General features: G+C 33.8%; 2 protein-coding genes and 1 long non-coding RNA gene across 5 annotated transcripts; all 3 read left to right on the top strand.

Annotated features, from left to right (window-relative positions):
* Window positions 1-1,968: 1,968 nt before the first annotated feature.
* On the top strand, window positions 1,969-10,118 carry LOC132300969 (flavin-containing monooxygenase FMO GS-OX-like 3). The gene is made up of 7 exons (XM_059798269.1): window positions 1,969-2,494; window positions 3,657-3,727; window positions 5,090-5,239; window positions 5,451-5,533; window positions 7,171-7,306; window positions 9,646-9,819; window positions 9,957-10,118. Exons 1-7 carry the CDS (start codon window positions 1,969-1,971, stop codon window positions 10,116-10,118), a joined length of 1,302 nt encoding a protein of 433 aa, XP_059654252.1.
* Window positions 10,119-11,402: 1,284 nt separating this feature from the next.
* On the top strand, window positions 11,403-19,274 carry LOC132299129 (uncharacterized). 3 transcript variants are annotated; one of them, XR_009480015.1, is made up of 4 exons: window positions 11,403-11,579; window positions 15,649-16,139; window positions 17,419-17,710; window positions 18,854-19,274. It is a non-coding gene; the product is annotated as an uncharacterized LOC132299129 (long non-coding RNA). The 3 variants fall into 3 exon arrangements; XR_009480013.1 differs by having other exon boundaries at window positions 18,684-19,274; XR_009480014.1 differs by having other exon boundaries at window positions 11,403-13,262; window positions 18,684-19,274.
* A 1,781-nt stretch (window positions 19,275-21,055) lies between these two features.
* LOC132299130 (flavin-containing monooxygenase FMO GS-OX5-like) lies at window positions 21,056-24,517 on the top strand. The gene is made up of 7 exons (XM_059795592.1): window positions 21,056-21,933; window positions 22,803-22,873; window positions 23,204-23,353; window positions 23,509-23,591; window positions 23,686-23,821; window positions 23,910-24,083; window positions 24,244-24,517. Exons 1-7 carry the CDS (start codon window positions 21,411-21,413, stop codon window positions 24,406-24,408), a joined length of 1,302 nt encoding a protein of 433 aa, XP_059651575.1. The 5' UTR covers window positions 21,056-21,410; the 3' UTR covers window positions 24,409-24,517.
* Window positions 24,518-25,461: the final 944 nt, after the last annotated feature.

Genomic DNA, 25,461 nt, shown 5'->3' with positions numbered 1-25,461 from the left:
TAATTTTTTAATCACATTTATTTCAAAATATCAGATAACCTAAATGACCATTATACCCCTAATTAAAATATTATTAACGTGAATATTTTTTCTTTCAAAGATACTCCCAATTTTCTAAGTAGGCTTTGTGTATATTTGATTGATAAACAAGTCTGTTACGAAAATTTAAAAATATAAGAGAAATAAAGGAAAATTATAATAAATAAAATATATATATTTATATATTAATTAATAATTAGAGTTTTGAACTCTCTTTTTCAAACTCCCTGGCCGATTAAAATAATTTCGGAAAAATTCAAAACCCAGTAGGACGGGATGGATTAGCAATTCAAAACCCACGAGGACGTGGATTAGCAATTTAAGACATGGTGTCTTTTTTCATGAGAAATTTTCAAAGAATATTTTTCAAATAAAATTTTTTAATTAATAATAATAATAAATCAATTTAAGAGGTTGTACGGTAATTTGAAAAAAAAAAAAAAATTCTGATTGTACTTATCATGAAATAATTACGAGTATGCCAAGTAAGAAATATTATGGGTGAAAAGCATACAAATACATTTAAACTGTGTACAAATTGGTCAAACAAATAAGTAGATTGTGAAGAAAATACTACAGAAATTATCAAGAAGATGTGGTCCCAACAAAGAAATTATCATTTTAATACTTAAAGAAATAATATAGTTAGTCAAAAGTCGAATGAGGGTTAATATGTCATTTGAATCATTAAAGAAACAATTTAGTAGGTCAAATCAAAGTCAATGTCTTTCTACATGTAAAAGGTGGTCTGACACATATGTCAATTAACTTTTGAGGCATGAGTGAAAAACAGAACAAACGTTTGTAATGTAAGTAATAATTATTTTCGAAAGATATTTGAGGGTGATATTTGACTAAACCTAAAGGGTGTAAGTGAAACTACCCAAAAAATTATTGACAAGGATGCCAAGTCCTTTTTGCAATCTCCAAAACACCAAACTGGAGTGAAAAATAAATAAATAAATAAAATAAAATAAAAATCCCACCAACCAACCAACCTTAGGGTCTCTTGGGTTTATCACTTGAAAAACGTTTTTTCTGTAGATTGAAATTGTATAAAAAAAAAATGTTTACAGAGTTATTTTTATAATTATTTAAAAATTGTTTTATGTCTTTAGAATTCTTGTGAATTGTTTTTTGAATTATAAACAAAGCATATCCTTGATTTTTTTTCAGGTTGAACTTCCTAAACTGAATCAAACTAGTAGCAAACAAAGAATAATCCGAGAACTTCTAAACAAAAAAATAAAAATAAAATAGGAGATCTAAAAAAACATAATAATGGTTCAACAAGCTGTAGCTCGAACGCAACTTAAATAGGAGTCGTCCATAGCTACAAAAGTGACCGTTGGTCTCGAACAGTCAAGCTTAGGAGATTTTTTAGGTTGAGTTGGGATTTCCACATATTTGAGTGGGACTACCCCATTTGAGAAGGTATTCTAAAAGTTGAAATTGTATCTTATGCTTATAGAGTAATTTATCCATCTTTAAATTATACTCTCTCAGTCTTTTTATATTAGGAATCAATTTTTCTCTTTTTACATATCCTAAATTAGTTGTCCTTTTTAAAAAGTTAAAACATTTATTCATTATATTTGCATCATTGTTCTTTTATCTTTTTAAAAAATTTCAAATTTTATAATTATATATACTTAAATTAAAAAAGATAATTTAATTATTTTAAAAAAAAATAATGCATTAATTACATAATTCCTTAAAAAATCTAATTTCTAAATATGAACTTATATTATTGGGCCACCTACCAAAAATTGCATGTGGCTTATTACAATGTTGTTTTTAATAAAGGTTCGCCAACCTAGCACGACTTGTTAGAAAAATGTTCTCTCTCTCTATAATAATATTGGACAGATTATAAAACTGCCCATTTCAATAAAACAAAGACAGATAGATACATACATACATACAGAGATGGCACGGTCTTTGAAAGTGGCGGTGGTCGGAGCCGGTGTCTCCGGTCTGGTCGCCGCCCGTGAACTTCAAAGAGAAGGCCACCGAGTCGTCGTTTACGAAAAAGGAGACCGACTAGGTGGAACATGGATCTACGACCCTCGAGTCGAGTCCGACCCACTCGGACGCGACCCAAACCGAGAGATCGTTCATAGCAGTGCGTACCAGTCACTCCGGGCCAATCTCCCTCGGCACTTAATGGGTTTCTCGGACTATCCGTTTGTTGTTAGGGAAAATGGGGATCCGAGGACTTTTCCTGGGCATGAGGAGGTGCTCAGGTTCTTGAATGATTTTGCGAGGGACTTTGGACTCGCTGAGTTGATTCGGTTTGATTCTGAAGTTGTCCGAGTTGAGCTGCTTGACGAGTTGAGAAATAACGAATGGATGGTTGAGTCGAGGACGAGTGGGCTGAGTTCAGTGGATATCTTCCAGGCAGTAGTAGTGTGTAATGGTCACTACACTGAACCACAGTTAGCAAATCTTCCAGGTACTCCAATCCTCTGGTTTTTCTTTTTCTTTTTTCGATTAGGGTTCTCTTATCTCTCTTACAACAACTATGACTCAATTCTATATGCATGTCTTTTGTTGTGTGAAAAAAAAATAAATAAATAAAAATTTAAATTCTATATGCATGTATTATATACTCCTATGTGTGCGTGTGTGTATATATATATATATCATAAATTGCCCTCACATCATAAGTAGGTCGAGTAGGACTGTATACTTCGTGAGAACAATTTTTTTTTTTTTTTTTTACAATGTCAAAATTACCTTTTCAAATGGATGAAGTTAATTTTTTTAGGATGTGACAAAATTAATTCCAAGTGTGTTTGGAGTCGAGTATTTTCTGTTTAAAAAAATGAAGTGTATTTGAGGATATTTCGATCATATATTTGGAATTAGTTTTGACACATGATATATTAATTTAGGATAAAAAAAAGTAATCTAGTTTATTTGAATGGTTATTTTGGCATTGCAAAAAATTATTGTGACGGACAAACCGGACCTAGTTGAAACAATGTAGAAGGCCATATTGATTTTTGACCAGGGTGGAACACGAGGGTGATCTACCAAAATATATAACACATGCAGAGAAGCCCAACGAATTAAACAACTAATTTTATAAAATGTTAATGCGTTTAAAATAAAATAGAGTTGACCTTATAATGCAAGTTTAATTTCCGATAAATTACATTGGCATAGTTTGTGTAACATAGCTCATATATGTTACACGCGCATTATGAATCTTAATACTTTTAGTCTGCATCGCATAACTAAATTTTATATACTACTTATAATGCAACAAATATATGAATTGAATAAATAAATAAATAATAATAATAATAACAAAAGAAAAGAAAAGAAAAGAAAGTCAACAAATATATGAATTGAATGTGATTTATGCGTTATCCAACAACAATGAACATTTGGGTGATTAAAAAAAAAACCAATGAACATTTAAAGAATTTTAGTTTTCTAATCGTTGTTGTGTCCTAACAACTGTCTGGATATATAGAATAATATAGAACTTTGTAGCAATAAATATTAGTTTTCAAAAGAAAAAACCATTCAAGAAAATAATTGAATATTAGTTTTCAATGGAAACTTATTCTTAATATATAATTTTGCGTTATATTAATATTATGTAGGCATTGAGAAATGGCCAAGAAAGCAAGTACATAGTCACAATTACCGTGTTCCTGAACCATTTCGGCATCAGGTATGTTACCCTGCTATTTCTATGACTTCCTTCTAGCTTGAAAATTCTTGGGAAATTTGCACGAATTCGTGTTTTGGGAAATTTCGGTAGCATGAAATTGGAATTAGTGGAATTGAAAATTTTTTTTGGTTCAAATTTCCTTTTATCTAATTTCACAAATCTCAATTTCAAAACTCCAATTCCATTCCATGCCAGCCAAACATAGCCTAAAAAACTTTAACTATGGAATGCTGGCTTCAAATTAGGTTACTTTTGTAATATGTTAACGTAATAAGATTAGGAGGTACTAGATTAAGCTTTTGGCAATTTAAAAAATAGCCCAATTTTTTATCTTGACAAGAAATATACATCCACACTATGTCCAAATTTGAAACCTCCCACCATCAACTTTGGAATGTAGCCCAATTGGTTGCTTCCATGGTGAAGTTGTGCGATGGAGATATGAGGCCATGGAAGTAACCAATGACTCAAAATGCAGAACTTCCTGAGCGTCTCTGACACCCCAAAAATGTACCAATTTTACTGCAATGATATACCATTTTTGTTGTACCAATTTTACTGCAAAGATATACCATTTTTGTTGCACACCACATAAGAGTTGCAGGTACATTTTAAATTTGCACGGAGAACGCTATGAAATGAAAATATGAAGTTTGATGGAGAGCATCTTTTCATTTTTCTGAAAAGTCAATGTACTTTTTTTTTTTTTTTTTAACCTATAAAAAGTAAACCATGTGGATTCACTAAGGATAAATTTGATAATTCTTTTACTATTAATATAATATATATATATATATATATATATATATATATATATATATATATATTCTCTTAAAATGTTAGATTTTAAAAAATGGACACTTATTTTGGGACCAAAGGAGTATGCTTTGTTGGTACATTGGTAATTCAAGTTCCAACAAGGTGATTTACCCTCTTTGTCACTCTCTTTTTGTAGCTTTCCTTACAAACATTAATGTGGTAGATTTTAGAGATAATAGACTTAGATGGTTTGGACACATATCAAAGACCTAGAGTTGCGCTAATCATACTAGCAAGACTAACTCTAATAGAAGGTAAGAGGCATAGACGTTGACAAAAAATAACATGGGATCTACTTCTTAAATTAAAGTAACGTTAAATATAGTATGTGAAAAAACATATAGAAAAAAAAAAAATTTGGAGAGAAAAAGAATTGAGGTGTTTGACCCTTTCATATGGAATTAATATATTTAGGCAAGAATGATGAGGAGGACGAGGACGAGGACGACCCCATTCATTGGAATTGCCAAGCACTCCAAAAAGAGTTCTCATACTTCTATTTCTGTTTAATTGATGTAAGTACTTACACAAAAGTTCTTACAGGTAGTGGTTATGGTTGGAGCTGGGCCTAGTGCGGTTGATATATCGAGAGATATTGCTAAAGTTGCCAAAGAAGTTCATCTTTCATCAAGATCCTCAAATGTTATAGTCTCAAAATCAAACAAATATGACAATATATGGCAGCATTCAAAGGTGTGTGTGTATATATATATATGTTCCCTTGGACATCCCATGCAATAAGTATATTTATATATATATACAACACACTTCAACGATATCAATTACTTAAAATCTTCAATAACATCATGTTGCAAAATCTTTTTTTTTTTTTTTTTTTTTTTTTTTTTCTCTCTCAATAAAGACATTTCAAGATATGACATAATGAATTTTAATCTTGTTACAGATTGAATGTGTTTACGAAGATGGAACAGTGGCCTTTGAAGACGGATGTCCTGTTAAAGCAGATGTCATTTTTCATTGTACTGGGTACTTACAGATTCCGAACTAATTTTTCTTTAAGTAAACTGCAGAAAATACCTCTATAATATGCTTAGAGTGCGTATCACACTCCTCATGTGCGGAAAACATTCTTAAAGTATCAATTTATGCAAATAAGTTCCACCTAACATATTTAAGATAAACTTTGACCAAATTACCCTTATGGAGGCAATATACACATTATATATATATATATATATATATATATATAAAGAAAAAAAAAAGTCATTTTTGTGAAATGATGAAAAAGGACAACATCTTAAGATAGATTAAAGTGCGAAAAACACCCATAAGGTGTGGGTGATTGAAAACCATTTTTTTTTTTCAAGGAAAGAAATTGAACATCCATTTTTTGTTATGTAATGAATTATATGTGTGTGTGTGTGTGTGAAAAATTAAGGATTAGAATGTAGTGATGCATTTTTTTTTTTAATTTTTATAATAAAGATTGAACACCCATTTGTTGTTATTTAAAGAATTATATATATATATATATAGATATATATATAGTTGTCATTTGTAAAAATTTATTGCAAATTATGAAGTTTAAAAAATTAAATGTATATTACATATATATATATATATAATGAATAAGTATCTTTAATTTAATTTTTTAATTATATATTTAATGAAAAATGACAACTATACTAAATTTCAATTGGGAATAATTTTTTCTTTTTTATAATTGTAGAAAGAACTGAGGTTTTAATATGACAACGGTGAGATCACATAATATTTTTTTTTTTTGAGATATATTATATATTTTTATCTCCATTTGACCAGTAATATATATATATATGTATATATATTAGAATTTTTTAATTTATGAGTGTCATTTAGTGTTAGGAAATGTCAAACAGTAAACTCAATGACCAATAACACACTGTTAGGGAAATATATATAGATATTTTTTTTTTTTTTTTTTTTTTTTGAAAGGTGAGAGAAAATCTTTAAAAGTGGGTTAAATATAGTTGAAGTATATATATCACCCTTTTACTATAAAATTGTTAGCATACACACCTCGAGTGACGGACTCAGAAATTTTTGTGAGGGCAAACTTATATAGTGGGTTCATTTTTGTAATTTTAATATAGTTTTCTTCATAAATTTTTATAAATTTAAAGTATAAAATGTAAAAAATAAAAAGTTTAGTAGGAGCAAATTGAAATTTTAATGGGGGTATCTTCATAAATTCTTAAAAATTTGAGTTAAAAAAAAAAAAAAATTCCCAATGGGGTGAATTGTAATTTTAGTGGGGACATCTTCATAAATTCTAAAAAATTTGAGATACAAAATAAAAATATAAAATTCAGTGGGGATATCCGCCCCCACTAGTCCTATGCTGATGCGTGCCTGCACACCTTCTTAGACATTTTTGAAAGAGTAAAAGAGCAAAACAGACATTACAACATTATTTTATGTCAGGTCTCTGCAAAAAGTAATTTAAAAAATGTTTCCGTCCTGTTAATAACTTTATAATACACTTTTAAAAATTGGGGGTGAAAGTGTCATACAGAGTACACTTAGGGATATTTTTTTCAATTTATCCTTTTTTTTTTTTGTTTCTTTTGTGTTTTCCTGAACATAGACGTGCACATGCATTATTCTTATATGTTTGTATATAGGTACAAATATCGTGTTCCATTTCTGAAAACAAATGGAATTGTGACAATCGATGACAAACGTGTCGGACCACTTTACAAGCATGTCTTCCCACCCCAACTTGCTCCTTGGCTCTCCTTCGTTGGAATACCTACGAAGGTCAGATATTTTTTGCGCTAACTCAGTTTTTTTTTTTTCCCTGCAAATCATCTACTAATTGCAATTGATATATGAATTTGTTAGTCTGATTACCTAGATTCTATTTAGGAAGGAGACTGTGACGTTTCGCAAGGTAAATCCTACTGTTATAATAATGGTGGGTTGATTATAGGATTCCACTACGTGAACCTACCATTTCGTTATGAACATGAATGCCTAAACTTTTGCAATGTGATGTATGATGTAGCCATTGTGTCTAATGGTATTTTCAGTGAGTTAGGGTTACAAGTGTTCTAGAACACAAACGCATCCATTACATTGGTAACTGTTAGTGACTGTATGTTGGACTGTTGGTGAACAAACAATTAATACCCAAATGATGCATTTGGATTTTAACAGTACTTGAATGGTTGTGTGGGTTGAACCGATAAGAAATGTTGTAATTAAAGAGACAACCATTCCCAATAGACACTATTTACTTTATAAATTTTCAAAAAAGAAACATTTATAAGAATGAGCCATATTGCAATTGTTCTGAGTCATTTGGTTCGAATCGAACCCAATTCATTATTTATCTAGAGTAGATGTATTATTGAGTCAAAAAGAGTATTATATAGAGGAGGCTTATCGTATGCACGAATTTGAAGTATTGCTAGTAAATAATGGAGACCATTGTATCATGGGAGACAATCGTCCTGGAGTCCACTAGCACCACGCGGTGCGTAAATTGTCTTAAGAACATAGCATTCAATACTAACCCCGGTCTAAATTCTTTATTTATTATTATTATTATTTTATTACTTTATTTTGCATGTTTAATTAAATTTTAAGTTACTTATTTAATTAATTATTTCTTAGCATATTATCATTTATCTCGTAACATATTAGTATAAAATTTGTTATATCTTATTAAATGTAAAGGTTAATTACAACGACACCCTCTGAGGTTTGACATATTGACAGCCATATATAACTTAGCTACATTTTGGACAATGACACCCCTTGTGAAAATTTTGATCCAAATAAGCCCTTAAAATGTTTGAAAATACTACTTTGCCCATCAGTGTTTAATTCATTTTAATGGTAAAATATCAGAATTTGTGAAAAGTCAAATTTGCCCTTATACATACACAGTATTACATCAGCACCCTCATATATATATATATATATATATATATATATACCCACCGTCTCAACCCACCTACGGTACAACACCGTCTCCACCCACCTACGGTCCAGCACCGTTGCAACTTCCACCCTCTCTCTCCACTGCAACGTCCACCACCTCTCCACTTCCACAATCTCACCGCCTCCTTCCTCCACCTCTGCCACCACCCCATCCACATCCGCTGCCGCCATCTTGATCCGCCGTCACCGCCTTTCCCCAACCACATCCGCCGCCGCCATCTCCCCAACCAGAACCGTCGCCGCCATCTCCCTTCAACCACAATCGCCGCCAACATGTCCCTCCTTGTACCGCCACCATTTCTCAACCACAGCCGCTGCCACTTTTCCTCCACCACAGCCGTCGACAACTTCGACCTCTGGTACAGATCCCTGACGCCGTTGCCTTCACCTTCTTCTCTCCCCGTGACATTTACAACACACATACACACATAACCCCAGCTGACACCGGAATCACATCGCCGCTGCTAGCCACCATCGCCAAAGTCCAATCTCATCACTTTGGTCGTCGCCGGAGCCCAAGAGAAAGACTTGTAGAAGTTCAAAGCGAACCAATCTTCTCTGATCCGGACGGATCTCATCAACTGTGAATGTTTCCATCAAAATTTTGAAAGCAAAGGTTGTGGGTGTCTCAACCGCAATCTTTTTGCCCTCGCCGGTGGCATAGGTGGCAAAAATTCTGAAATTGGATTGGGGTTTGGGGGTTGTTTGGATTATGGGTTTGTTAACAGAGGAGGAGATGAGATGAGATAAGATGAATGGTATAGAGTGAACCCAATTGAAGGAAGCAAGCTTTCAGTGAGATTTGAGCTTTTCTACAGAAGGGGCGATAGGGCTGTGAACCGGTCATGGTGGGTGTGGTACGGTTACTTTACTTAGGGTATTTTGGTCAATAAAAAAAAATTATTGGATAAATTGGTAATTGAATGTATCAAAGGACAATAATGTCAATTCACCCATATGTAAGGACCATTGGGGTGTCTTTATTTACTTTATAAAACTTAAGGGGTGTCATCGTTCAAAAATGGTTCAACTTGTATATAGCTGTCATTATAGCAAACCTCAAGGGGTGTCATTGTAATTAACCCTAAATGTAACATGAGACAGAATATTTTCCAATATTATGTACCGGAGTTTTTTTTATTTACAATTAGGTCATTGTATTTCCCATGCTGGAGCTACAATGCAAGTGGATAGCGCATGTTTTATCCAGTAAGGTGTCTCTTCCGTCCAAAGAGGAGATGCTGGCTGATGTCGAGCAACATTACCGGCATATGGAGGAATCCGGGATCCCCAAGAAATTGACTCATCAAATTTATCCACATGAGGTTTTCATCCCCAAGTTGCCATTCTTCTTCTACTCTACACTATTAATTTTATATATATACAGACAAGTAAAGAAAATTCGTTAGACATTACATGTATGGACATGTATAATTTCTTTCATTTCATGGTTTGATGGCAGATTGAGTTCTTTGACTGGATGGCTGCTCAAGTGGGAATACCACCTCTGGAGGAGAAGAGAAAAAGGTTATACATACAAATTTGGAAGATGGCTACTAATTCTCAAGCTGAGGAATTAAGGGACGAATGGGATTTTGATAACTGGATAAACCAGGCTATTTAGTTGCTGAAAAGGTGCAAACCTCACTTTGATCATAGGGATCAGATGTACGGAGTTTTAAGTACTGTTTTCTTGTTTCTGTTTCGTATGGTGATCTCTAAATCATAATGAAATAACATTAAGCTATGTTTGGAGGTATGGAATTGGAGAAAAACCGTTCAGAAAATTGAACCAAATCTTTTTACAATTTCAAGGTTCCAATTTCATACCGCCAAACTGAGTCTTACTGCATTTTAATTTATTTATAAATAGTTTATTGAAAGGTTATTCAAGTAAGATGATTGTATGGAAATAACCAGAATAAGTTTAGCCAAAGAAATCTTTTCCTTGGAAATGAAATTTTCATAGTTGTGATCCCCATTCAAGCAAGATTTTTAACTTGTAAATATTACTTATTAATTTAAAACTAGCAAAATTGGAAGCAATCATATAATACCATAGATTATTAATTTAAAACTAGCAAAATTGTTAGGATTTGTAATGGTGTGAGGATAGCAAAAGACCGATTCCATGGCAAGGCTAGGAAAACCACTCGCAGCAGGTAACATGCATGTTGCTAGCCACGAACGGGTCCCACTTGTAACTAATTGTCAACAATTCTAGTAGCTCTATTTTTAACTTTACAAAAGCTCTGTTTCTTCTTCTTCTTTTAGCTATCAACTGCTATGTAAATTAACAAAAATAAATTATAATGTTTCATGGGCTACAAAATGTGAAAAAAAATATTTACAATTTTGATTACTTTATTTTTGAAAATATATATATGATTTTTATTTGTTTGCCTTTAGAATTTTTTTTTTTCTTTAAAATGTGTTAACAAATATACGAGAAGAAAAAAAATAAATAAATAAATAAATTACATGAGAAACAAAAAAAATAATGATTATTCATAACGTGAAAAATTGGTAGCAATGCACTATTATTAGTCACATCAACAATTGTTGATGTGCCTAACAAGTCACATACACATTGTTAGCCAGTACTACTAATGATAGACTGCCGTGAGGAACAATCAATAAAGTTGATATCACTTAAGAGTAGTAAACAAAAATAAATAAATGGTTACGAGAATTATAAACCCAACTCAAGTGACAAAAAAAATATTAAAAAAATCATGAATTCCTTAAAACTGAATCAAACTAGCATCAAACAAAATTAAACTCCAAAAACTGTATTACAAATTTACAACTAGAGGTTCCAAACTAGTCGAGAGCATACCTGGAAACTTTATTTGTTTAATATATATATATATATACACATATATTTAAATTAGGGAGAGGGGAGATTTGAACCGGATATACCTGTTCATCAACTAGTGGCCTAAATAATGTATCTGACAGAAAAGTTCTATCCATCACTTTTTAATTGTATCTCTCTAACATTTATGATTTCAAACAAGGAAGCAGAGCTATAACAAAGCAGCCTCTGAAAATTGTTGGCCGATTGATTGTTCGCAAGTTACAGGTAAATGTCTCTCAATTTTAATCTGTGTGTTTTGCTCTCTCTATCTGGATCAATAATTTTCTAGGGTTTTTTTTTTTTTTTTCTGGTTTTTCTACAATCTGTTTGGTTGAATGAGAACAATAGAAAATTAAGAGATATACTTGGTGCAGTTTTCTGCAACTGCCCCTGCTAATAGCGATTTGTCGCTTTGGAGATCTGTGTTTAAGGAACTTCATAACTTCTTTATTGCTTCGTCAATTCAGTACACTAAGTCAATGATTAGGTTCAGAACTTTATGATGTGTTTAGGTTACGTAAATTTCTTCTGATTTATCTACTGTTGGGCTAGCATGTATAAATTGCTGTTCCAATGATGTCTTGGTTTTCTTGAAGTTTGGTCTTTGAACAGAGGGTTTCATATTGAAGCCCCATTACCTTACCACCCCCAAATTGCTACGTTATAGGGGCTTCATGAGTTTTTTGGGGCTACTGTGTTGATTGTCACTTCCCTGTGAATTCCACGTTCTCATATGATTAGAGCCCTAAAACGTATCCTGGAACTTACCACACACCTCTCTCTCTCTCTCTCTCTCTCTATATATATATATATATATATTTTTTTTTTTTCCGAAAAGTTAAGCAATTTATATAATGAAAATGATGCATTGAGACAAGGCCCAAAAAGGGAAAATGTAAAAGATACAAGACCATGAAAAGGTCCAACACAAATTCAACCTAACCAACCCCAACAAGTCCAAGAGACCAAGAGGCCCAAAAACCCTGAAGCCAAACAACTTTAAGTTGTAACTGTAAGTTGCTCAGCAATCACCAACTCCGGCAAGACAAGCCATGTCTGGCATCAAGCAACCTCACTGCTGCAATGGTGGCTCATCCGGAGGACGAGGAGGCGGACGGATGAAGGAAGAGGGAAGATCCCAGACCTGACGGGCACGTCGAGCAGCCACCCCATGCTTGAGTGACAAGGGCAAGAGTCTTTCTCTGATGGAATTAGTGATATTCAACAGGACAGAGTTTTGATTGCTTGATATGTCCTTGAAGATTCTTGAATTCCTCTCTACCCAGATGTGATAAATGGATGCTGAAAGTGCCAGTTTGTTAATAGCATTTGCAATGCTCTTTGATGACCAGTGATGTGAAGCCCAAAAAATGAAATCATTCCACTGAGATCTTGTGTAAAATCCACATATGTTTTGTAAGTGGGACCAAATTGGAGCAGTGAATGAGCATGAGAAGAAGATGTGATTCAGGGATTCTCCAGAGGATAGGCATAGTGCAGTGGTTCGGTATGAGCTTGTATGCCATGGTATGGCTATCAAGTGTGGGAAGTTTGTTTAGAACTGCTAGCCACAGGATGACTCTATGTCTTGGGATTAACAGTGAATTCCATACTAGCTGATACCATGGGGCAGGGGGAGCAGGTAGAGCTAGTGCTTCAATTGTGTGCTTGAGAGAGTACTTGCCTGTTGATGATGGCCTCCAGATGAATGAATCAATACCTGAACCAGCAAAGGGAATGTGTTGCAGGCTTGGTAGAAGTGAGATTATGTTTCTTGGGAAGTTCCATGTATGTGCTGACATATAACCATTCAGTCTAGCATTGAGAGGGATTCCAGAAGTGTCAATTTGAGCATGGGAGAATCTGTTGCAAAGAGGGCTGTCCTCTAACCAATTGTGATGCCAGAAGGTAATTCTCTCCCCATTCCCAATATTTACTTTGATCAATCTCATAAATGCAGGCCTAAGTTGCAGTAGGGATCTCCAATTGTAGGAGCATTTTTGTGGAATATTCAGTTCCCAAAAGCATTTGTCCTTCAGTTGGTGATCAATTATCCACTGAGCCCAAGAGCTATCTTTGCAATCAGTGATGATTTTCCACGTCTCATCATGGAAGCCCTATTGATGAGTTCAACATTTGGGATGCCAAGGCCACCCAACCCTTTAGGTCTACAAACATGGAGCCAGGCCACCTTTGCTTTTTTGTTGTTAAGACCATTGCCAGACCATAGGTAGTTCCTGCATAACCTATTAATTTTATGGATCGCCTTGGGCAGTATAAACATACTAGCCCAATACATCTGAATGCTAGCAATGATGGATTGTATTAGTTGAATTCTACCTGCATAAGAAATTGCCTTGCTTGTCCAGTGATTCATTCTGCTTGATATCTTATCAACCAGTGCTCTACAGTCATGGGCTTTAAGTCTTGTGGTAATGAGGGGTACACCAAGGTACCTAATTTGGAGAGATCCAATTCCTATCCCAATTAAGTTAGAAATTGAATTTTGGGTGGCTTGATCCACACCACAAAAAAAGATGGAGCTCTTAGACTTGTTGATGTTGAGACCAGAGATAGTTGAGAAGATGAGTAGTGCATTGTGTAGTATACTCACTGACTGTAAGCTTCCATGAGAAAAAAGTAGGAGGTCATCTGCAAAAATAAGATGGGTGATGGCTCTCTTTTTACACCTCCAATGGAACTTGAATGATTGAGACTGTGAAGTGATTGAGGAAATGATTAATGATAGAACCTCCATAACAGTTGTGAACAAGAAGGGGGACAGAGGATCCCCTTGTCTCAACCCCTAGCTTCTTTGAAAAAACCAGTAAATTATCCATTGACAGAGACAGTAAAAGATGGAGATGTAATGCAGGCCTTGATCCAATGAATAAGTTGTTGTGGGAAGTTAAAAATGGTGAGCGTGTCAAGCAGAAACTCCCAGTTCACTGAGTCAAATGCCTTCTGAAGGTCAATCTTGATAGCACATCTAGGTGAGGTAGTGGATGAGGCTAAGTGATATCCATGCATTAGCTCCTGAGCAAGAAGTACATTATCACTGATAGCTCTCCCTTGAACATAGGTTGATTGACTAGGATCAATTAAGAGGGGAAGAACTGGCTTAAATTTGAGAACTAGGAGTCTAGAAATGCATTTGTAGATTGTGTTACAAGATGAAATAGGTCTGAACTCATGAAGTGAGGAAGGGTTTGGGGTCTTTGGAACCAGTGAGATGTATGAACAATTTAACTCTTGAAGTAATTTGCCATTAGTAAAGAACTCTTGAATGGCTTTGATGATATCATCATCAATAATAGCCCAAGCTTTGTGAAAAAAGAAGGCATTAAAACCATCTGGGCCTGGGGCTTTCTCTTTGTTGAGAGAGAGGAACAGTGTTGGATTTCAGCATGTGTAGGCAAAGCAGTAAGCTGCTCAGTGAGGTAATCTGGTACAGACTTAGTAATATATTGAATCAAACAATTTCTACCTGGATAGAGATGAGGGTTTGTACCAAGAAGGGCTGTGAAGTGGTTAAGGATAGCTTCCTTAACATGGCATTCACCAACAGCCTAGCCCATCTCAACATCCTGGCCATGGTGATGTGGGTATGAAGCTTATATTTCAAGCTTATATATTGATTGTATCATGTTTAGCTACTGCTGGTTAGTTTCACATTCTCCACGATAGTTACTTTATTTGATTTTTTTCCCAGTAAAGAACTTAGTTTATATATATATATATATATATATATATATATTATTTTTCAGTAAAGAACTTAGATTCTTTTAGTTGTCATCTACATCGGACGTATTTCTTTGAAAAAGTCCGGTGGAAAATGGAGCTGTGACCGCCTTCTTCACATTATATTAATGTTATTTAGGTAGTTTCTCCCTAAATTCACATCAAATTTGATAAAACAGTGGCAGCATCAAGCGTGGAAAATGCTCTTTTATTTTTTATTTATTTTTTGTTACTATTAATTGAATTTTTTGTTTTGCTAGACTGGTAGGTAGCATTTCCAGTCAATGATATATGTGCTAATCACGTGACTATTATCCCACACCTACACTTGGTAGATCATCTTAATTTTACATACTGTTATTTGTTTCCATGATTCTGGCATTCACAGGATCATATATACCATTATATGAGAGCTGGATATTGAAAATTATTATTACAAATTTTCTGCCCCTTACTAGATTTGTTATTATATTATGTAATTAATTAATAACCTTGTTGCAACTGAGACCAGAATATTAATATAAGAATTGTACGTTTTTTGGGTCTTAATTAGATCATTGAGGATGCAAAAGACTCTTGGGGGCACAATTTGCCTCGATATATGGAGCATGCAAGAGGTCAGCCAGCCCATTGGGAAAGAAGGTGGGACTTTGGCCCAGTTTCTTGGTACTGTAGCATGGAAAGGTGACTTGTTGCCACTCACTTGCTCTGTTAGAGCAAAATACCAAATGCATCTTTGGAGGTCGTTGGGAAAATAGTTTTGATATGATAAACAGACTATTTTTCTCTTTGCAAATGATAATATTAATGTTAAAATTGATATTAAATTGTTTACTTCTATGGTGTGTGAGAAGTTTGATCTTCCACCATATGCTAGAGATTGGGTGGTACTATCTATTGCTAACAAGTGGAAGGATTGGAAGGCAGAGCTGATGAGGAAGCGTTACATGACACATGAGATTGACGAAGAACGTCTAGCAGATTGGGATGATCCAGTCCTTCCAGATCAATGGCGGTTACTTTTGGAACTCTGTCGAGGGACAGGTATGTTCTTGTCAAACATTTGGTTGTACCTTTCTTGTGTCTAGATTCTGTTGGCCGATTTCTTATGAGCTTTGGTTGCCTTCACTTTGGAGTTTGTGGCATGATCTGGTTAGTGTTCTCTACTGGCTGCAGTTGTGTGGTGGCTTTGTTTTGCTCAGGTTGCTGAATTTTCATGCATGAGTTGTGAATCTGTTTTTGCTTATTGCCTTAGATTGTTAGTTGCTTTGTTTCTTGTTTTTTGCATGGTATATTATTGTCTGATTCTCTTGTATTTGATTTCTTATGTACTCTTTTTAAAAATTATGGATTCCTGAATAGCACAGATCTGCTCATAGTCTCTTCTCCTTCCATGCTTAATGTTATCCTCTAACAAATTCAGCCCAAAAAGTATAGTAAAAGTTTTGCAAGTCAAGTCCTTTAGCTATTAATGTGTTGCCTTCAAGAAAAGGGAAATGTAAATATTTGCTCTAGATGTCAATTGTTGCTTGCAGAAATGGGCCTTAGATCTCACATGTCCTTCAAAAATTTTCACACTAGAAGTGATACTGAGTTCTTATTTGTTTACAAATCTTCCAAATTCCACATGGAAATTAATTAAAGTTTATATATATTGGTTTTGCAAATGAAACAAAAATGTTCCTTACTCGCCATCCGAATCTGACAACAAGAGATTCAAAGTTGCAGTAGCTGAAGCTCTCCATTTCCAGTGCAAAAATTGTTGATTATAGTTTGAATTCCTGTGGTTCCCTGGAATCAGAACAAACATATTGCCTGTGACAGCGGATACAGATGCATTTACAGGAAACATGAAAGCGAATATTATACTTCTAACAATAGACTCCAATTATTTGCAATGGTAATCATAATTAAGATCATAAATATTGGTTTTAGCATGTTCATATAGACCCTGTCAAGAGATGTATAAAATTATTCATCGAGTCCTGTGATAATCACTATTGCATAAATCAATTACTTGTATCATGCAGTAGTACTTTTGAAAACAATTTATGCCCTGCTTATTTGTAACATGAAACATATTTCTTTGAATAATAATGATAATTATATGTCCAAGTACTTGTTTTTGGCTTCCCTTGTGTGCTAATCTTTTCCATTTTTACGCATACATCTGCAGCTATCCTGATTTTTGATGCCTTTATTTTTTAGTCTTTGAATCTGAAATAAAATGGATAATTTTGTTTACAAGCTACATAGCCTTTAATGAAGAAAATGCTGCAACTTAATGCACAATATTTATGGGCTATGATCTATGATTGTGCAGAATCAGTTCAAAGAACGAGCAAGCCAGCAACCAACACAATCTGCTGTAGCTAGGGATGACTTATTCTCTCAAGTTATGGGAGAAGAAAGACATGGTAGGTTCTGACTCCATCAGATTTGTTGGCATTCAGATTAGAAGGGAATCCAATGAAGAGGTGCGTGTGTTAAAAGAGCATATGTAGATAGTTATGAAGATTGCACAATTGGAGGGGGAAAAGAACACTAATAACTCAGACCAACAAGCTCCTACTAAATCATATCCTCAACCTTCTAACTATTTGGATTCCCAACAGGTAACATCATTTTTATTGTCTATTTAAAAGGTTTTAGTTAGAGTGTTAAATTGTTTAATTGTCATAGGTTCATAATGAGATTGGAACTTCCAAAGCACCACAATATGCAAGATTATCCTCCTCTTCAACACGTGTCATTCCATCCTCTAAGGTTTCTAAACCATTTATTATCAATGTTATAGCTGACTCCATTGTTTGTTTACCTGTAACAGTTTAGTTTTAGTCTTTGGTTAGGACATGTAAGATGTTTACTACCTATTTGCTTCCGGGAGGAATTTAAATGATCCAGAAATTGACTGTTTTGCTGTCTTTTAGCTCAAGCAGAGAGAGTTGTATTTTTTGGATCAGGGCTCAGATGAATATATGCGGTTAACAGATATTTCATATCCTTGATTATTGTTTTGCAAACATGCTGATATAAACCTTCAGTGTGGCATTTGTTTAATTGTATATATGCACCAAATCTAATACTGTCTACTTGATATTGCTGGCTGCTGCCTTTCATAGCCGGAAATTTCACGAAAATTATATGCAACAAAAAGCTGATCAGTGAATAATGTTTTGTATGCTTATCTTGTATTCCTACACTATACTTTTTCCTTCTGTTGATGCCAATAATTATGGATTTTATTGGGATTTAATTCCTTCTCTTAATAGCTTCCTAGCATTAATACAATGACCAAATAGAAAGCTGTTACGTAAAAAGTGATCATGAGTAAGATGGATAAGACAAATTAAGTAGAAGTAAGTATTTCTAATAAGAATAGAGAATGCATACAGCAAAAGAACACTTGCGAACTAAAAGTCCATGTATGACAAGGAACTAAAATAGACTCAAAATCACCATCACTTATTTAGATACAAAATGGTGACACTTCTATTTTTTACTTCATCTTTTTTCCCTATGCAAATAATGATGTTAGTTCCTGCAGTTCTATTGCTCTTATCTAAAAATAATAATAATTTATTGTAGGAAGGAGAAGAAAAAACAAAATCGAAGCCATTAGACATCCTTCACGATCTCATTTCTTCTCATCAGTTGCATCACTTGCAATGACTCCCTGACTTCAAGACTCGTTGTTTGGTACAATGGTAAAATCGGGTTGTCAAGTATGTTGATATATGTGCTTTTTATATCTGCAGGTTCAGGGTCTGATTGAAGTTCTCTTGTTGAGTTCCGAAACCCTACTTTTGTCAATGGTTTCTTACTTAGAGTAGTTCCCGTTGTGGCATAAGGAGCTATTCTAAGTAAGAATCCGGTGTCAAAAATAAGGGACATTGAACTGGGAAGCAAAAATTTTGGTACCGATAGCACGACAAGAGCCTTTACCGAGACTGGATGAGCGTTTGAAAGTAGTTGGTGATTCTGGTGGTGCAAGTGTTGCTTCGCCATCTTCTCGTGTACGTTCTTCTCAGTTCTCTGTCAATTGTTTTTTCAAAGAAAGAGGAACAAAATATTGTCATTCCACTTTCTAAGTTCTGTTAAATTTGTATCTTTCAGTTCCTTTCCATCCTGCCAAGGTTTTTTCGCTAGAATTTAATCCTAGAACAACATATTATTTCATTTTGGCTGCATGTTCATCTCACTTCATCAGGCCTTCTCTGCTCTGTGGTAAAGTCACTAGCCACTGGCTTTTTTTTATTGCATTTAGCCCTTGAGTTTAATCCCTTGATCATCATCGTATATTTCTCAGAAGCTATTTACTTAATAAATATAATTTACTCTGTTTGTTTCGATGTAAAATATTTGAGATTGTGTATAATATTGTTTTGGTGTGTTTAGCAAAGGTCTAGGTCAAGTTCATCAGGCACATGTATAAAATAATTTGTCAAAAATTAATGGATAAGTTATTGTTGTTAGATTTTAATATTTTTTTCTTCGTAAATATTTTATGACAATTAAACGCCAAAAAATAAAAAAATTATTTTCTGAAAAATATTTTCTGTCTATAGAAAATAAAATAAAATAATTTACATCTAAACAAACAGAACCTAAAATCGTATTGTTTTTACAACAATGTGGGAAAAATCAATATGGATTTATGTTTGAGTAATAGGCAATGAAGCTATTTGCTTAAAAATATCACTTATTTTCCTTGAGGTTAGGCCTAATTACATACATCACCCCTAATATTTCAAAAATTATACCAACCTCCCTCCAATGTTGCCAGCAATAGAAATTCACGTTAAAGACTAAAATATAATAATTTTACTGATTGATTGATGAATCCTCTTCTACAAAATAATTTTTAAAAATAAATGAAGGTACAAAGTCTTCAATTTTACCATCACCAGCTATTAACAAACAACCATATTAATGTTATTGTGATTGAAATTCGACAACCATATTAAAATTGAAGACTTTGTACCCTCGTTTATTTTATTTTTTTTTAAATTATTTTGTAAAAGAGGATTCATCAATCAATCAGTAAAATTATATTATGGAGCCTAAAATCATCCATTATTGATGAATCCCCTTCCTACAAAATAATTTTAAAAAAAAAAAAATGAATGAAGGTACAAAGTCTTCAATTTTACTACAAACTCCTCCCAATGGCGACAAAACCCATTAAACTGATCATCCACTATTTACCATCACCCGCTATTAACAAACAACCATATTAATGTTATTGTGATTGAAATTCGACAAAACCTTCCAATTAATCCCCTTATTGAACCAACCCAACTTTTTGTGAAGACATTGCCAAAGCATTTTGTCATAAGTTGTAAGGAGTACTGAAGTTAACTGATTTGAGTTGCATTGACGAATGAATATGAATAATGATATTTGCAACGATTGCTTTAAATTTATTTTTCTGACCGAATAATTTTTATTTATCAGATATTTTGGACAAACTCAAACATGAATTCCATTTACTATTTTAAACGGATAGAAATTTTTAAGCCTAGCTTAGATATTTCGTTATAAGAATCATTTTCGAATGAGTATTTATTTCATCATTGCTGTAGGAGAATGGGTGGGGGATGGGACAGGTGGTCAAGTTGTAATTGGATGCGAACGCCATTGGGAAAAGCCGCCACTAAATCTTTGTCATTTTCTTTTATAAAAAGACTAGATACTTCTATGATGAAAATGTTCAAGTTTGCAAGTGTTTGTAAAGGTTAAATAAATAAATAAGACTGTATTGTCAACTTTTTTTAATGTGACCTTGTACATAAAAGGCCTTCAGATTTCTATTTATTAGTATTATTATTATTTTTTCCTTTTGTTTATTTCGAGCAATAGGATCATAACTTGCCCTTATTATAATATTACCTCCCATATTAGTTGTCCAATTTTAGTTTTATAACTTTTTGAGAAGACATGTAATTAATGCATTGACTCTTTTTAAAATTATCAAATTATTCTTTTAAATTTAAATATATATAATTATAAAGTTTAAAATTTTTTTAAAAAAATAAAGAATAATGATAGAAATATAAAAATAAAATACTTGAATTTTTAAAAAGGATAATTAATTTAAAATACGTAAAAAAAGAAAAATAAATTACTAATAAAAAATGGAGGGAAATTATTATTTCTCGCCAACCTTGCCCGACTTATTAGAAAAATGTTTTGTTTTTTTGGGAGAAGGTCACTTGTAAGAAAAATGTTGTCCCTCTATAAATAACAGTAAGTACATATGCACCCACCCACCTGAATAAACAAAGACAAAAACACATACTAATAGATACAGAGATGGCACGTTCTTTGAAAGTGGCGGTGATCGGAGCCGGTGTCTCCGGTCTGGTCGCCGCCCGTGAACTTCAAAGAGAAGGCCACCGAGTCGTCGTCTACGAAAAAGGAGACCGACTTGGTGGAACATGGGTCTACGACCCACGAGTTGAGTCCGACCTACTCAGCCTCGACCCGAACAGAGAGATCGTTCACAGTAGTACGTACCATTCGCTCCGGACCAATTTCCCTCGGCACATAATGGGTTTCTCGGACTATCCGTGTACAGTTAGGAAAAATGGGGATCCGAGGAATTTTCCCGGGCGTGAGGAGATGCTCGGGTTCTTGAATGATTTTGGGAGGGACTTTGGACTCACTGAGTTGATTCGGTTTCATACTGAAGTCGTCCGAGTTGAGCTGGTTGAGTTGAGGATTGATGAATGGATCGTTGAGTCGAGGACGAGTGGGTTGAGTTCAGTGGATATTTTCGAAGCGGTAGTAGTGTGTAATGGTCACCACACTGAACCACGGATAGCGAATTTTCCAGGTATATATATATATGTATATGTATTTGTAGTGTTCGTTTATTCTATAACACGTCTTTTTCTATCTTGTTTATCATCTAGTTCGATCGTCTCTTGAATTTACCTAAAAGTTGGCCTGGTGGACCACATCTCGTCTTCACTTTAATTAGTGGTTGGGCAGGTTGCTTGTTTTAATCATTGAATACATTAGGATAGACAAAGAGAAGACCACCTTGACGAGGGGTGTACAAAGAATCCACCTGTGCATCTGTTTCAATTCCTAACTTTTCCGATTCCGGTTTTAAAATTTTGAAATCGTTGGGAATGGTTCCATTTTCGATTCCATTTAGCCTGGGAAGTGTATCGAATTGAACTCATCTGCAACCCTAATCTTGTCAAAAAAAAAATTGAAAAATAATTTACAAGCTCCATTTCATCTGAAATAGTGGGCCAAATTCATTCACTTGCAGTTGAAATAGTAGCATAACTTAAATAAATTTTCATATGAATAATGATTTTGAGTTCAAAAGTTGGACACTTATTGATTTATGTATATGAATGTTGATGTCATCATCATGTATTTTCATATAAAAAGAATTTGGACCCACTAAGTTGGTTGTAATGACGTTACCTGAGTTGTGAGGGTTGACTCGACAAACCTTGAGTGAGCCATTGAGTCAGGAAAAAATGATTTGAACTACGAGGTAGTATCTGAGGCTGTATGCAAATTGAAAATTAAGACGAAAAATCGAAGAGAGACATATATATATTTTTATATATTCAATATATTAGTATAAATAGATTTATTTTCCATTTAGTATGGAATTCTTATAAATAATTATAAGTTGTTTGGCAATATATAATCTTGTATATATTTTCCATATGTGTGCAGGCATTGAGAAATGGCCTGGAAAGCAAGTGCATAGTCACAATTACCGTGTTGCTGAACCATTTCGGAATCAAGTATGTTACTCACTATTCCCATGCCTTTTGCTTTGAAAATTCTTGGGACAATTGCCCCATAACAACATGAAATTGTGGCTTCAAATCTGTTTACTTTTATAATTTGGTAATGTCAGTATCAAAATTGGATCATGACCCAAAGTTCTTAGCAAACTTGTTTCGTTAATGTATCCAAGGATTATATATGTCAAGCATTCAATTTTATTAATTCTAGTAGTGTTAGAATTGTTAAGGGGCTCGAACCTCTCACCTCTCACCTCCTCTTCGAGGGAGGAGACGTATTCCGAGCTAATTGATTCAAGTACTTATTGAACAATTCCAACTTACAAGGTTGTGGTAATGATTGGAGCTGGGTATAGTGCGAACGATATCTCCAGAGAAATTGCTGAAGTTGCCAAAGAAGTTCATCTTTCATCAAGAGCCTCAGATGTTAAAATCTCAAAATTAGACAGCTATGACAATATATGGCAGCATTCAAAGGTATATTTTTATACAACACCCTTCACATATATCAATTACTTAACATCTACAATAAAATAGTACGTGTTGCAAAATCATGTTTATCTGTTCTTTGTTTTTTTTTTTTAATAAAAGCATTCCAAGATGTACCATAATGAATTTTAATCTTGCTTTAGATTGATTATGCTTATGAAGATGGAACAGTAGCCTTTGAAGACGGGTGTTCTGTTAAAGCAGATATCATTTTTCATTGTACCGGGTACGAATCGATTCCAAACTAATTTTTCCTTTTATTTTCTTGAACATATATATATAAACTTGCGGATGCATGATTCTTATATGTTTGTATATAGGTACAAATATCATGTTCCATTTCTGAAAACAAATGGAATTGTGACCATTGATGACAACCGTGTAGGACCACTTTACAAGCATGTCTTCCCACCCCAGCTTGGTCCTTTTCTCTCCTTTGTTGGATTACCTTTTAGGGTCAGTTGTTACTCTTGCTATTTTTGTTGTCACTGTGGATTCTATTGTGAGATTCACGGTGAATTGAAATATTTTTCTCTGCAATTAGATCATTATATTTGGTATGGTGGAGTTACAATCCAAGTGGATAGCCCATGTTTTATCCGGTAAGGTGTCTCTGCCATCCAAGGAGGAGATGCTCGCTGATGTTGAACAACTTTACCGGCATATGGAGGAATCCAGGATCCCCAAGCACTTTACTCATCAAATTCATCCAAATCAGGTTTTCATTCCCCAGCTGCCATTATTGTTGTATTATTCGATGTTTGTCATTTTATATACATACAAGTATAGAAATTTTATTATAGACATTGATGCTTATATACATGCATGAATATATATATATATATATGATTTCATTGGATTTCATGGTTTTATGACAGAATGAATACATGGACTGGTTGGCTGCTCAAGTGGGTATACCACCTGTGGAGGAGAAGATAAAAAAGATATACGCACAGCATTGGGAGATTGTTCATAGTTCTCAAGTGGAGGGATACAAGGACAGATGGGATGTCGATGACTGGATAAGCAGCCAAGCTTTTTAGTTGCTGGAAACAGCATATATAAGATGCATGCATGTTTTTACTGCATTTTCGTTTGTTTGCAAACATGTTCTTGTATGGAATAAAATTTACCATAATAAGTTATTTACTTTTATGTTGTTAAAAGGTCTTCTAACAGGAGAACTACACCCGTACCAGCCAGTCCGGGTGAGATTTAAGTCACGAACTTAAGTAGTGGAAGGATTCAAACTCACACTCTATACACTCGATACACGTAAACACCGAAAATCCATTCTACCATTCAATTGTTGTTCTTGTTGTTGGGAAACGTGTTAATTTTAAAAACTTTTTTAGGGATTTAAATTCATAAATGTTGATTCATCACATAGAGACAAGTTTTATGCAAAAATAAAACATGATGTATCATTCAATTAAGAGATTGAATACTTACATCAAGGTTTGAGTAAATTTTAGATCTCTCCTCTAAAGTGAATGTTCTCACTTATTGTAGATCCCTTTTGCTAGACACGTTTTCCATGAATCTCCATTTTCTTGATAATTGTTTTGCCTTTAGGAATCACTCATAAGCCTCCATGAATGACCTTAGAAAACTAGGCTTGTGGGAGCCTCCATTAGATGAAAACACTAACCCTAATTTTTTTAGAGAGAGAAAATTTATTCCTTTTTCCTTCTTCCAAAAATCACCACCAAAATATACATAGACCATGTATATTTATAGGCAACATAAAAATAAAGAAAAGGAAATAACAAATCATTCTCAATCTCTAATTCATATGTCTCAAATCTAATATGATTCCAATATCAAGTTGGGCTATGAGTGAGAATCCATTGGGCCTATTATTTTATTGGCTACAATGAATTAATAATTGGTCCGGTCCATAAATCCAATTCAATTAATTCATAAATTAATTTCTACTCCACTAAAAGAAATTAATTGAACTTCAATTAAATAATAAATAACCTCTAAGTCAATATTGCACTTTGACTCCTCTATGCATAATTAGTTATCGGATAAATAAAGCCATCAATCCGACTACTTAATTAATATATTTATTTTGGTACCTTTGATTATTT

The sequence above is a fragment of the Cornus florida genome, unplaced genomic scaffold, assembly GCF_030987335.1.
Source record: "Cornus florida cultivar Cherokee Brave unplaced genomic scaffold, ASM3098733v1 CherokeeBrave_3.0.0_Hap2_Chr03, whole genome shotgun sequence".
NCBI classification, from domain to species: domain Eukaryota; kingdom Viridiplantae; phylum Streptophyta; class Magnoliopsida; order Cornales; family Cornaceae; genus Cornus; species Cornus florida.
Note: the sequence above shows the minus strand (reverse complement) of the source record. Positions and strands in the feature narration are given on the sequence as shown.